This window comes from Parasteatoda tepidariorum, chromosome 6, assembly GCF_982258835.1.
Source record: "Parasteatoda tepidariorum strain Cologne lab strain chromosome 6, Ptep-v5.0, whole genome shotgun sequence".
Taxonomy (NCBI): domain Eukaryota; kingdom Metazoa; phylum Arthropoda; class Arachnida; order Araneae; family Theridiidae; genus Parasteatoda; species Parasteatoda tepidariorum.
The window spans coordinates 95,910,385-95,926,226 of record NC_141760.1 but is presented as its reverse complement, the minus strand read 5'-3'; the positions used below and the strand labels follow the sequence as shown (position 1 = coordinate 95,926,226).

Sequence of the window (15,842 nt, the reverse complement as noted above, 5' to 3'; positions counted from 1 at the left end):
TATTGTACCTTTCATCCTAAAAGGATTAAAAATTATTTTTTTTAAGCTTTTTTAAAAAATATTGATGGTCATTACGTCACACTAGCGATAGGATCAAATTGAATCGTCCATTAAAATTTTATGACAAGGTGCATTTTATCAGAGCATTCAAGACTTTGCGAAAAGAAACCTTATAATTACCTAGATTTAATATTATTTTCACCTTTAGAGTAGCTTTATTAAAGGATTTTTTCACGCTTGAAAACCCTATGTCAACCTCGATTTAAGGGTTTTATATAGAAGGTTGTTTTCCAAGGTTTTGCATTAATGTAATGTGCATAGAATAGATCAGATTGCCACAGATCTCGTTTTAAGGTTAGATGGTTTACACGTAAATCGCATCACAAACCTTTTCAGGTTTATATTAAAAGGTTTTTTCTGAGTGAAAATAAACCTTATTTTACTATTTGGGACTAATTAAAAAAACATTTATTCTTTATTGTTCACAAACACAAATATTAAGATGTAGCACATTCTTCAGTTTTCCTTTCAGGTTTTCATTAACATTCTTTAGGTTTAGGCAATTTTATAAAACTTAATAAAATAAATTAGTTATAGTAAATGATAAATTTTTGCATTTTAAAGCAAACTAATCCTTCAATCATATCTCATTTTTCATAGTAAAGCTGGCGATACTAAGGCGACTTCAAGTGGCGCAAAATTATCTATCTCGGTGATAGCCAAGCAGGGGAAAGAAGCTCAAATCTATTCATGCTCGAAAATCGGAAAGTAAAAGTTGAGAAAAGAAAGTGTGTTAAGGAAGGCGAATATTTTGAGTGAAAATTAGATAAATTTACAGCGCCCACTTGGCAAGGGGCATTGATAAGTAGTACCAATTTTCAAGGGATCAAGGGCTTAGTTGGCGAAGGGCTTGCAGCTGTCATTCTGATGAATAGAGAAAAGACTTTAAGGTTGCCATTTTGTATCTCTTGGAATTTTATGTAGAGGACGATGTCGCCAAACAATTAAGAACTGCTAGAATAAATTTAAATAAGTAAAAAGTGAACAAGAATGTTAAAAGAAATGTGTAACGAAATAATAAATACAAAGTTAATGGAATAAAATAAATAAAAATTGAATTATACTATTGATTTTTATAAATTTACTAGGAGCTAACGTGTTCGCTGACGCAAAACAGTTGAAATAATTCAATTAAACATGTATGTACTAAAAAGAACACTTCTGACAACGCATCCCAAGTTAAAAAAATTTCCCTTACTATACTATTAAAATCTATTAATGGACATAAATGATTTTTTTGAAATAGCACTTATAATTGAAAGTATTGATGTTGTAACAAATTTGTGAGTTCATTACTGGAATTTAATATTTTTGTTAACAAAATAGACGAATATATTTTAAATACAATGTTTGCACTCATTACTTTGTGCATGAAGTTAAAAGTTAAGTTCTAAATCATTAAACGACTCTCTTAAACCGCAATTCATATTAATAAATTAATGTAATTTGCACCAAGAAATAATAATTGTAAAATGTTTAATAAGATCAGACACAGATTTAAATGACTTTATCTTAAAATGTAATGTAGAATTACTTTATTCTAATAAAATAATAATAATAAAACAATAACAATGAAATAATAATAATAATGAAATAATAATAATAAAATAATAATAATAAAATAATATTAATAAAATAATAATAATAAAATAATAAAAAAATAATAAAAAAAAATAATAAAAAAAAATAATAATAATAAAATAATAATAATAAAATAATAATAATAAAATAATAATAATAAAATAATAATAATAACCATCTTCTAAGACTCTTAATTTAGAAAATAAACAAAATTAAAAACACAATAATAACAGTACAGGTAAATACTTTTAAATGAGGGATACAGAAATATTTACAGGAAAACAATACATTTGTAGCGTAACTACTACTACGATTATTAAACATCAATCACTAGTATATAAGACATGCTAACTCAATTCTGTCAAGGGGTACCTTAAATAGATGAAGGTTGGCATTATCAAACGCTCTTTCCTCACATTTGTAACCTACGAAAGTGATATGAACTCGTCTTCACCGAAAGTTAGGTTCACTTCGATGAATGGTCCTGACTGAACAGTTGACTTGCTATTTGTGATTACGTCATCGTCCTCCTTGCGCTGTTGCTTCTCAGTCTCATTTACACATAAGAGATCCTGCACACACTCGACTGCTAACAGCAACACAAGGGGGACCACACACATAACAGCTCTCACCACAAGCGATCAAAATTCGATGAACTTAATACAGCTCTCCCGATCTTTTGTAAATACGACAACTAGTGGTATCCGTGCATCGAATTCTATCCCAGATAAAATTGGAGTGGAGTATTGTGGCAGGTGGTAGGAGAGTATTATGACATAACTATCACTACGATTAACAAACATCAATTTACTAGTAAGTAAGACATGCTAACTTGATTCCGTCAAGTGGTACCTTTAGACAGATGAAGGTTGGCGTTATCAAACGCTCTTTTTCCACAACTTTATGACTTATATCAATTTTATGCTGATGACAACCCAACCAATATGGAAACTAATGTGGGGAAACTGAATCCTACCATGTGATTTTCCGGCCATTAAAAATGCACCGACAACAATGGAAAACTGAGACACCATCATTAGATTTCTATATATAGTTAGATATTAGTGTAATAGGTTAATTGAGAGAATTTAAAAGCTTTTACACAGTTAATTAATTAGAACACGTAAACAGTTATAAAAAATGACCTATTATATAAATGCTAGTTGAAAACCTATTCCTCCGAGATAGAAAAAAAAATTATTTTGAATGTTTTAAATTTCATTTGGGTAGCTAAAATATTGACACCAATGTAGAAATTAGATGAATTGGAAAAAATATTGCGATGTATTTTTTACAATGCATAGATATTAAAATTTTAACTCATTAGTCATGTCTGTGTCGGTCACCTCTCGAAAAAGCAGTAGCCAACTCATGATCCTTTATAACTGATAAGTAGAAGGTGAGAGGTTAGGTTTAGATGTAATGTACATAAAATATATATTTGAGCACACTCATTTAAGACATAGATACATTAAGTTTCAACACCTGGGTCTCAATAATAAGAAAAGAAAAGTTTTTAATTGCAAAATTATTTTGTCTAGGATTTAAAGAGCTAAATAAAACTAGTTGGCAAGCTAATGCCCATTTGCTGAGTATGACAAGCTTATACTTTATTTAAAATATGTATAATTGTACTTCAATTTGAACAGTTGCAAATATATTACACAATTTCAAATGATTCAATAACTAAAGACAAAAATTACTGAAGCATGCCTCGAAATTATTGGTAGTCCGTTAGTCCGAGACCACTAAAATTTGTCATGGACCATCATAAAATAATTATCAGTGGTCCGCAGACAGCAGCTACAGAAATAAAAGCACGCCAAACATTTTTTCTTTATTTCATGCTTTGAATCGTGTTTTTGTCATAAAATAGCCTATTTTATAAAATTGTGATGTTACACAATCTCTGTTTTGTAATTTAAAATCAATTTATTTTTAATTGATACAGACGATTTAATGGACAGATGAAAAATGTGTGCACATTAGAAATATTTTCTAGCTACTAATCCTAAGTACTAGTCCTTATGACTAAATTTTATCAATGTCTACCCCTGCGATTATAGGATAAACTTGCATTCAAATTCCATGAACTAGATAATCAAAATGTTGACTTCAGATTAAAAAAACTTTCATACTTAAAAACATTTTATCTATGCATTCATTTTCTTTCAGGGCGGAACAGACATTTAGTGGCACCTTCTGAAATCTTTTTCAGCTTGGATGAGACTCAATTCGAGACGTCAGATTTAACAACGTCATAGAAAATATGAAAAGATGCTCCTTGCATAGATTTAGACCAAAAGTTAATTGACTTTCTTACAGTTGTCAATAATCATACCGGCTTCTCTCTTCTTCGGCATGTAATTATCCCTCGCACTCATTCCGTGGGCGTTGACGGCGTCAAAAAGAGAAAATCAGATTTTTCAAAGATTAAGAATTAAATTACGTTTGTCATTAAGTTGACAACCCCCTGGAGTTGGTGCAGGACTCACCCCTGCTTTAAATCAACCATATGGAATTGGAATTTGATGATTATTAATTGATGGCATACTGAGTTCTTAATAGGAATACACACATAGACTTTGTTTCAAAATAATTTTTTTGAAGTTAGTGATTTAGTATTTCGTCAGTATATTGTTTCAGATTGTTAAAATAAATTAAAGTCCACGTTTTTTTTAATCATTTAAATTTATTATTCAATGTGATCTAGAAAGAGCCTCAAAACTAATGGGAAAATAAAGAGCAATGCGATGGTATGTTTTGAAATTTTTCATAAGGGATCATTCACAAATTGCGTTCGGAAAGTCTTATGCATGATAAGAATTTTGCAAAACTGTACGGAAACAATATGGTAGCATTTTCTGAAATTCGGGTAAATCGCCTTAACCATGCGACTTCAAGAAAGTTTGCTTGCACTCTTTTAGTTTGAGAAATTTTACTCTCCAACCACTGAAAATTGAAATCTTAATAAACTTTGAAGTTATTTATCTACAAACTAGTAATAAATTTCAATTATTAATTTACCTAATTGCTCACAAAAAATGATGATAAATAGTTTCCATCTTATAACCGTATTATCAGTTATGATATTTCAATTTAAACTATTATTTTTTTTTTTTAAAAATGACAATATTACGTACTTTCTCAATTTTTTTTTGTAACGGCATGTACTGAATTTTTATTCTTCACTGTGCTGCTCATTTAACGTTACCCCGTAGGCTTCTGTGAACCTAAGTCACGGAGGCGAGCAACATTACCCACGCCACACTGCCACAAATACCCATTCATAGGTTGAGTCACATTCGCACATCGCACACTACAGTGGACAACACACAGAAAGAAACATCCATACCCTGAGTTGGATTCGAACCCGCAGCTATTGGCTTCGCTGTCAGGCAAGCTAACCGCTCGACCACCTAGCCGGCACTTTTTCAAAATAACACACCATTCAGTCAATAAAAGATATCGATTGATTAGAAAATTACTATGTACATATTAGATTAACTCTCATAATATATGTCCACTATCATGAAAATTTTCGCCTTAATTATTAAAATGCAGCACTTAAAAGTTAAAATGCATAGTTGCAACTTACTAGTTGCTTACTAAGAGGATTTTCAGTAAAAAAAATTTTTTTGCAAAAATTATTCCTAAACAGGTATTTATTAATACTAATGTTCTTCAAAAGATATTTTATGATATTATATTGAAACATTTAGCACAAATCTAAGCAAATAATATTTGCACTAATTTTAATTGATAAAACTCATATTTATGTAATTTTAATGTCATAACATATTTTCTTATTCAAGTAATTTTAAGTTTCAAGTAATAATTACAGATTTTTTTTTTAAATTTCAATTTTAGTTTTATTCTTTTACTATTATTACTCCAAAAATTTCATATTTTATTAAAAATTTTAAAAAAAATTATTTTTATAAATTAAAAATTTTTTTGGAGTATTTTTTTAAAAAAAATTTAAATATTCATAAAACATGTGAACTGTGAAATTTATGTTGTGTATAAAGGTAATCAGGGAAATAATTTAAAAGGAATTAAATACTTGCATTCTATAAAATTAATATTGTAAATGAATTCCCAAAAAGTAAGCTTACACGCCAAAAAATGCGTCATGGTGTTTAAAAATCTCGCCACAGGACAAACAATATTAAGAAAGTTAAAAAAGAAGAACTAATCGAGAAGGGACTTAGGAATGGCAGCACGGTGAAGCGGGTTAATTGACATTAAATGAAATGAGTGGATTACAGAGGCACTGAAATGCATGCAAATTACGTCGCGGGGGTAAGTTGGGCTCACCATAAAACGCCAACACATTCTTTGCCAGCCAACCAGAAAGCAAACAATTAACGAAGACTAAAGATAACTTCTGATAATAATTTTTTTCTCTCCCTATTTCTTCTTTATCAGGCTGATAAATTAATAACACTTCCTATTTATGCATCTTCAAGTTTTTCTTTATTCAGCTTCTTTGAAGAACTTAGTGCAATAGTTTCTTCAGTAGGTAGTTATTATGTACAAAAATAATTAAAAATCGAATCACCTTGAATAACTTTTAAATTAATGAACGGCTTTTCACGAACAAGATTTCGGTTTTAATATTTGGTGTGCTTTATTTCTAGGATTTATTTTCACATCGAAGAATTCTTTAATATTGAAATTAATACTATAACTAAAGTCATTCGATATTTAAACAATACAATAAACTGTATTAAGCGGAAAATCAGCTAGATTTAAAAAATAGTTTACGATTAAATAGTTTATTAAGCACAGTTTAAATAGTTTATGTTAGGTACAGTTAGGTAATAGTTTATACAGTTAGGTAATAGTTTATGTAGTTTAATAAAAAACAACTTTTGATTTAAGAAACGGATTAGAAATCATGTTATACCCTTGGATATAACTAAAAGGTACTCCAAGTGGGGATCATCCCCCAGTAGGTGGTAAAGACTAAATTTCTGGGTATTTGAAAAGTGTTTGGGTTTTCATGATTAGGGATGAAATTAATATTTAGTGCGCATTAAGATTCATCGATATTTTGATTTGGTATCGATGAATTATATGTTTCTAATCATCCACCATACAATATTTCTTATTAAAGCACTTATTAAAATTGTTTGCCTTAAAAAAACACCTTTTAACGATGGTACGAAAATGCGGTAGTACCCACTTGACGATTTTAACATTTAAACTTTTATAACGTTGAAAAATATATAAAGGTGAAAAATAAACTAATAAATTTATATAAACTTCAATGGCAATCAAGCTGAATGCACAACAGAACTAAATTAAAATAATCTAATTCTCTAACACTTTATTTTGTTTAAAAAATTAACTTTTTCACAGTCTAGTTGCTGCTCGCTCGGAAGTACTTCAATTTCAATTTTAACTGTTTTCGAGAGTCAATGTCGTAATATTGTCAAAGTTCTATATGAATTGAATTTTAGTAATAATTTAAAACCTATCCGGATGCCATTAAATAACACAAAACACCATAAGTATGAGTTCAAGATATTTTAGCACAGTAGGTGCAGTTGTATTAAAATTGTTACCATCTCTGTCCTGAGGTCTCTGTCTCTGAACAATCAATGCTCATTCAATCAATGCTCAATGCTCCATTCTGAACAATGCTGAACAATCAATGCTCCATTACGTGCTGCACTACTCCCTCACGCACCTCTAGAGCTATAACTTGAGTACCGTATAACATATATTTGTTATATCTCGAAAAAAAAAGTCAAGCTTCTTTACCATTAATTTATATGACAGTGTGCGGCACCATAGCACCGTTTATGTTCAAAATTTTTTACATCCATTTTAGAAAGGATCAGAAATAAGTCTAAATATATCCATTTTAGAAAGGATCAGAAATAAGTCTAAATATATCCAGGATCAGAAATAAGTCTAAATATATCGTGGGGAGTTTTCCGTATCGTGATCTGTGGCAGAATAATCGCCAAGTCTTGCAACTTCCGAGCAGCGGCAAGAAAAAAAAAAAAAAAAAAAAAAAAAAAAAAACATCACAGAAAGGGACCAGTTTGAATCGTATAACTCGTATCCAACCTCAGAACAAACATCTAGATTTTTGTTGTTTTTTTTTTTTAAATTTATGTGTAAAATCTATTTGTAATTAGCTCTTATGAAATGAACCAAAAAGATAGAGTTTAAAAGGAGAAAAATCATTCTGAAATATGTTATGTTGATACGTTTACGACATTTGTTACTTAAAACACATTGCTGAGGAAAAGCTTTATTTTTGCTTTTATTTAAATACCATAGTCTTATTATAAAATATTATGAAAAATAATGCTTTAACTGATATTATTGATTGTATTTTACTAATAAAAAATGAATGAGAAATATATCAATCTCGCATCATGCGTGCACAAATTTCAAAGCTATTTTATAGCTGACTATTATGACTATTCAACAACAACAAGGCTATTAAAAACTTGGCTGTTCAAATTTTTCAATATTTTGCACTTTATTTCACAAAAAGTTGCAGTGCAGAACTCATTTAATATATTATTAATACATAAACAAAATACAACTCTTATTAGTAAAATACAGACAATAAAATTAATTTAAAGCATTATTTTAGTAAAAAGTAAAAATAAAACTATGTGATGCCCAACAGAACACATTGTTTACTGAAAAAAAAACAGAGCTTCGAGTAAAACAAAGACTCATCATTCTTCATCAGAAGTTTCCATTGTTTTTTCATTTAAGGGGACACGGGACCTTGAAATCATAAAATTTTCAAAAAAATTTTTTTTTGTTAAAAATATAAAGATAGTCAGCCTGAATCACGTGTTGTTCAAATTTTTTCGATACGATGATTTTTTATGATTTTATAGCTATTTTTCTGAAAAGTGGGCGTGGCACTTTTGACATTCCATAAGCTGTCTGTTTGTTTACATTGTAGTTATCAAGCTTATTTTGATTTTTTTTTATGTTCAAATCAATATTTCTATAAAATATTTTTTATTTAGTATAGCATATAAATTAATTAATTAATATAGCATTAATAAATTAATTAATTAATATAGCATTAATAAATTAATTAATTAATATAGCATTAGTATATAAATTTTCTAGCATGTTATCGAAATTCTGCAATATGCTTTTCCTATGTCAATGTCATTAATTTTTTTATTTATCTGGTATCAAATATAATAATATTATTTGTTTTATTAAAATTATAGAGTTAATGTTTTTTTAGTGTAATTTTTATGCACACAAAAATAATCTTTTTTCTTTGTTTCAAGGTTACATATGACATATTGATATGATGCATAACGAACAATATTTTTATGTCAAAATCGTTTGTATTGGTAAAAATTTAGCATTTATTATATTAAGAATACATCGGAAGTTCTTTTTATATTTTAAGCATGATATTATAGCTATTACAGTGAGTTTTAGTTAATTTACACAAAAAAAGTAGTTTTTCTCCGTTAACTTTTTTTGCATAATTTACATCTATAATTTGTCCCTTGTGTCTGAATAATTGAAAATTTTGCCTGAAAATTTTTCATATGCTTCATATGACTGTTATAAAGACAATGTAGCATTGTTTTCACGAAATATTATTTATAAAGTTTTTTATACAACTTTAACTGTAGGAGAAAATGAAAATTTTCGAAAAAAAAGCGTCGGAACTAAAAAAATTTTTTTTCTCAAAACCTTTTGAAGTGAAACAATAACTGATGCTAGAGAGTCTTTATATCATCATTATCTATCTATAGAAAAAATTTTAAATTATTTGAATGAAATTTCAGACACAAGGGACAATTTTTGTATTTTTTAAAATTTTCATATTTTATTAAATTTTTAAAAAAATTTTGACCAAAATTGTTTTCACTTGGCCTATTTCCTAAAATATGCTAAAAAATAAATAAATTATGTTCATAATAGTAAAATTAAATTAAAAAACAAGTTTTCATAACTTTTCATTTGAAAGGTCCCGTGTCCCCTTAACAGTAAGAAGCATTGTTTTAATTCCATACAATCCGTGAAACATCTCCAAATTGATTTTGATGAAAGAACCGGAATACAACATTTTATTCATCTATAAAAAACGATTCAGCATTCCATTTTTTTTTTTTTTAATTCCAGGTGTTGCTAAAAGTATACGTTGCGTTACATGTCGCTTTCTACCTATATTTAAGACAACAACAGAGCGAGTGTCAATGCAGAAGTCTGAGAAATGTAAAAAGTATGGAAAATAAGCGCAATTACGAACTGAAAGACAGAATAACTCTTTGAGCTAGGCCTAATTGCAATAGTCCTTAAGCGAGTCGGTTGTCATCAATCTTTATTAAAAAAGATAATGCGTGTTAAAAACAGAGAAACGTCAGAAGTGGACAACTAATCAACCCACCCTTAATCTTTATTTTGCCGACGGTTTCTCAATGCAGGTGGTCTCCAAAATCGCATGATTTCATCTTGAAAATCACTGCTCAAGAAGAATAACTTCGATGTCGTGTAAAGCTTTGTAGAGCATTGTGTAATACATTTAGAGAAAGTACATAATGTTAGGACTGCAATAGGCTTTTAAAGTAGTAATCAAAATCCAATTTGCTAGAAAAAAATGTTGGGTCACTTTTTGTGCTTTATAAATGTATTTAACAGAGAAACTTTGCTGAAAAATAATTGTTGTTAAAAGCATTTTAATCCGAAAAAAACAATAGGAATTCTTTTCAGTAGTTGCGTATTTGGATCTGGTAGGTTAATGAAACTGCATAATTGCAGCGTCATTAGCTACCTTCCCAAAGGTTTATCAATCTCTTCACTAAAATTATTATTCTCTTCGCTAAAAAACACACACAGATATAATAGACTACTTACAAGCTATTGCAGAATCAAACAAACTGATAGTTAACATAGAAGATATTTTGAAACAGGTAGCTAACATGGAAACTATTTCGGAACAGATAACTAACATAAAAGTAATTGTGGAGCAGATAGCTATAGAAGAAGCTATTATGTAATAGATAGCAAACATAAAACAGGGTGGCACAATCTAAAGAAGTTTGAACTGTCTTATGAGGTTATTGTAAATTTTATATTGATTCATCTTCAAATTTCACATCGATTTTTGGAATTCAAAGTCAGTTATAACACAGATATTTAATTTACAAATATTTTACTCGATAGTAATTAGTCAAAACCTTTTGCTTCTCTGATCTTTTCTCCCCGTTTTTTTTAAAGTTTTTTTTATAGAAAGTGGCTACTCTGTGGAAGCTTTTGTGGAACTACGAGCTAACATAGAGGATATTGTGGAACAGATAGCTAACATAGAAGACATTGTGAAACTGCAGATTAGATAGTTTACATAGGTGCTTTTGTGGAACAGATAGCTAACATTTAAGCTATAGTGGATATGATACTATTTTAATAAACAACAATCCTTAATTATTGTTATAATGGGTTCTTAAAATTCAAATAAAAAATAGGAGAAAATGCGCTGATTAAATAGCACAAAATTGAATGAAAAGTTGCTTTCGCAAATTGAACATTTGAATTTTAAACAGATTTAAATGAAGACTTTACGCACGTAAGTGTTATTACGCGCAGCAATTTTGATTATTATTTCGAGAGATTTTAAAAAAAAAACTGTTTAAAAAAAAATCCTACTGAACAATTTTTAAAAAAAATCAAAACCAATGCAAGATAGAATTATACAAAAAAGTCAAAATCAATATTGAGGGATGTGTACTAACCGCAAAATGTCCTCCTAATAAAGGTCCAGCTTGTCCGATATACAAAGTAGAAGCTGTATCAAACACCAATCTCTTGGGTATTCTTCTTGCAACATCAGCTGATACTTCTTCGCAATTAAAATATAAGGTAATGTTGTTTTCTGCTATCCGGAAAGCTAATCTGTTCAAGTCATCACAATGAAAGAATATCAAATTTTAATAAAATTTTTTATAATTTTCTTACAATATGTCATCAAATTCTCCATGAAATTTCTTTAAAATTTCTTAATATCAAAATAAAATATTTTTGGATAAAGGTTAAGAATAAACACTAAATGGCTAAATTTTTAAATGTTTCTAAATGACAAGTAAAATCCAATGAATATTCCGCTTTTTCTCTTTTACACTGTATCATGATTTGTCCTACATTCTTAATAGAAGCACGTTCTGTGTTTTGTATTAAAAATTGCATACTGCTAACAGTGTGCGTCTAAATGTAAACTGTAAAAAGTTTTGGTGCACAGGTACTGCCATTTTTTGCGTTAAGGTAAACTAAATACTTATTTATGTAAGAACAGAAGTGTAGTCATAGCGCAGAAAATTATGTAAAATTGATAAAATGACAATTATTTGAAAGAATTATTGCGAATATATTTTCTAAAAACGTACTTGTTTTTTAACTGAATTGTTTTTGTGACACAGCCATTAAATTGATTCTAATATGCATGAATATATGTATTATCAGTAAATAAACAAATAAAAGATAAATAATAAAACTATAACACTGAAAAAATAAATAAAAAAAATATTACTTCATGCACTGTAAAATTTTTTAGTTAATATCAACACCAAAAATCACATTCAGCTATAAAAGATACATTTCCTTTATATTGGACAGTCGTCTATTTTCCTAAAGAGTAATTGTTTTTTTTTAATGATGTAAGACGGAAATATGAGTGTTTTAAAATTATAAAATAAGAAATAAGAATTTTTAGATAAAAGTATCGATTTTTAAAAAAAAATTTAAATAATTTATTCGTATTAGGTCATAAAGCTGTAGGGTGGATTCCTCTACTTTAACAGCCTTTGGAGATTGATTTCTCCAGCTTAAAAAAATCATCGTAAGCTATGAAAACATTTTTAAAAAAATTAGTTTAATCGATATTAAACTGTATAAACTACGCATCATTATTAAGTTTGAGTTCTTATAGGAAACTAATTATAGTTTATTCAGCTCTAGTGCTGGTTGGGTTTAGTGTTGATTGATTAAGGATGAATCACCATGATACACTCCAAAATGTAATATTCTCCAAAAAGGGTGATGATGTGTCTTTTTTACTCTAGTGCAGATGTGATTAATTATGATTTTATGAAACCTGTAACGACCACAGCAGAATTAAGTGGACAAAATGATGCAAAATCTTGCAGAAATATTTCTTAGATGGGTGAGCAGATCGTCTCTTATCTTATTGAATGGCATTGTCATGAATGATTATAACAAAACTACTATAATTGGAACTTCTTCAAACTCACTAGAGGCGCCTATTGCTTCTTTCTAAATTTGGACAACTTTTTAATAGGAAAGGAAATCTATTCCGAAGATGCTGCAAAAATGGTCTTCCGCTAAGGTTACACCTCACTTTCCAGAACAACCTGCTGCTTACTTGGCAAAAGTGTAGAGAAAACATAGATGCATACTTTAATTAAATAAATAGTTCCTTGTATCTGTAAGCTATAGATCAACTCTGTCTTTTATCATAAAAATCTCATACTTGAAGATGTGTCAGATGAAAGATGTGTCAGATGAAGATGTGTGAAGATGAAATGTCAATTTAGAAAACATTCTCATTCTATCTTTTCAAATCTTATTAAACATTACATTACTTGTATTTAATAACATATTTTGCTAAAAACTATTTTTGATGTGTGGGTTTAAAAAAAACGCAGCAATTTTTAAAAATTTCCGCAATCTAAGTTAAGCATGGTGTTCAGAGAGCACCCTTATCTTCTATCCTTAAAGGCCTGGTTCATAATAATATTTATAACAATAATAATATATGCCTGTAATGTAGTCTTTCAATTTATGCAATAATCTAATTAAAAATATTTTAAAATTATATTCAAACGTACATAGGTTGCATACAAATATACATATATTATATACAAATATACATATAATATATAGTAGAAATATATATGAAATTATATTACGTATAATTTTAGACAAAGTTTTACTAAAGCACTGTGACAAATTTGGCAAAGATTTTTTTTTTAAAAAAAATATGGCTAACGCCTTTTTAGAGAACATCCTATATTCTATCATCCAGAATCTAGTTAAGATTCATAATTAATAGCATTTATAGCCGTGGTGGCTCAGGGGATAGAGCGTTCGCAATTCTAATGAACTGAACCGGGTTCGAATCCCAGCGGTGGCTGGTCAATACGAGCCCCGCATCCGGCTCCCACCGACCACAGTGCTGACGTAAAAATATCCTCAGTGGTAGGCGGATTTTGTTTTAAAGTCCCCTTGCCGTCAGGCTAATCGTGGGAAGTTTTCGTTGTTTTTCTCTCCATGTAACGCAAATGCGGGTTAGTTCCATCGAAAAGCCCTTCACGAAGGCAAAATTTCTCCCAATACTTGATCCAAGATTTCCCTTATCTTCTGGATTGGATTCAAAATTACAAGACTACTTGAACATTTGTAGTCTTAAACTAAAAAATTGGGTCGGCTGTTCATCGATTGTTATAAAATAAAATAAAATTAATATCATTTGCTTTATATGTGCATAATTTTTGATGACCAAGTTTTAATGAAGTAAATTCTAGATTTTTTTACGAACCAAAACCTATCACGTCTCGAACACTTATCCCAACAGCTATTTCTTTCCTCATCAGTATCACCTACAACCGCTTAATTGGAAAATTTTTACTTAATAAATACATCTCCTTAATACCAGAAACCCCCATTAAAACTTGACTTACTACATCTTCGCTATCTTAAGAGGACATAGAAATTTCGACAACTTTTTTTTTGTTGTTGATGAAATGCAATCAATGGTGTTAAATATTCTAACCTTGTCCACATTCCAACAAAATCAGGAACCTGGATGGTGATAAGGGTTTGTGAGGTGAGGTGCATGTCCACATCCGTATAGTACAGAGAAATGTTTATTGTTGAGTTGCCAGCATCCATCAGTCTCAGACCAAGTTGCACTACTGTTTCTGTTGGGTTGAGCACTATTCGGAAAAAGATGAAACACTCAAGCAATCAATTGCGAAGAACATATATCCGATAAGGGAACATAGGGATTGCTTTCATTAAAATATTTTACTTTCATGTCATAAGAAAATACCATTAAGGGCAATTTTGGTGTTACGTGATGAGTTTATAAATTCATAATATCGTTATATAACAGTGATATTTTTACAAGAAATGTCAATATTTTTAGAAAATCAGTTATTAAATCATTCGGCACTTAAAACAGTCCATTAGTTGAAACATTAATAGAGATATCAACTAAAGGAATGCATTTTCAATTTGAGAAATGTTTCAATTATGTTAGAATGTCATGTTAAAATTGGAACAATATTAAATTTAAATTTCTCCAAGTAATTTCGTTGAGAGACTTGTGTTTGCTCTGGTAATCTTAAAATAAATTGTTTCATTCACAAAATCTGTTTCGAGTTTTGATAATTTAATAACATAAAATATTTAAATTATTTTATTTCCAAAATGTGCCAATAAAATATTGCTATTTTTGGTGTCACGCGATAAGTATATAAACTCAAGGTATCATAACATACATAGAAAAATGATATTTATACAAGAAACAACAAAATTTGCTGAAAATTTTAATCAGTATCAATTAAAGAAGACTATCAATTACAAGACGTTGCTCAGAAATATACTGATATAATCTTGCGTCTTCAATTTAAACGAACTTAATACAAATTTCAATGTTAAGAAGTTTTAATAATATTTTAGTAACATTTTAAGTATAATAATTAAGTTTAAAATATATTTTAAATGAAGCATTTTGTTTGCAAAGTTATTACGTCAAATTTCATCTTTTAAACCGCAATTTCTAAGATATGAAATATTTTAGAATTTTTGCTTAGTTGATAAAATACTCCACGAACCACAATTTTTGGTATAACCACGTGATAAGTATATAAATTCATATGGTTGTTATGTACAACTAGAATAGTATTATTTTTATAAGGAACGACAATGTGCACAAAAAAAATTATTAGTATCGGAAATAACAAATATATTTAATAATAATATAGCATATCATTGTAATGTAGCATATCCAAGTTTTAATTATGTTTTAGAATAAAAATTTCAAGATTAATTTTAAAAAAAATATTAATTGTTTAATTTATTTTTTGAATAAATTCACAAAGTGATTACTGCAAGTTTTGCGACATTCGAAACCATTTATTAACTCTACTTTATAGCAATTTTCTTAGGTT

General features: G+C 28.8%; 1 protein-coding gene across 10 annotated transcripts in view; it reads right to left on the bottom strand.

Annotated features, from left to right (window-relative positions):
* The window catches only part of Mp (collagen XV/XVIII-type protein multiplexin), a 233,136-nt gene that overhangs the window by 174,071 nt on the left and 43,223 nt on the right, over positions 1–15,842 (bottom strand). For all 10 annotated transcript variants that reach the window (XR_015434795.1, XM_087166214.1, XM_087166207.1 and 7 more), the window contains exons 4-5: positions 14,441–14,603; positions 11,388–11,547 (exon numbers count right to left, since the gene is read on the bottom strand). Coding sequence is in view for 9 of the 10 variants with exons in the window: in XM_087166214.1 (XP_087022340.1) it covers positions 11,388–11,547; positions 14,441–14,603 (323 nt within the window). In the remaining variant the exon portion in view is untranslated. The remainder of the gene's footprint in view (positions 1–11,387; positions 11,548–14,440; positions 14,604–15,842) is intronic.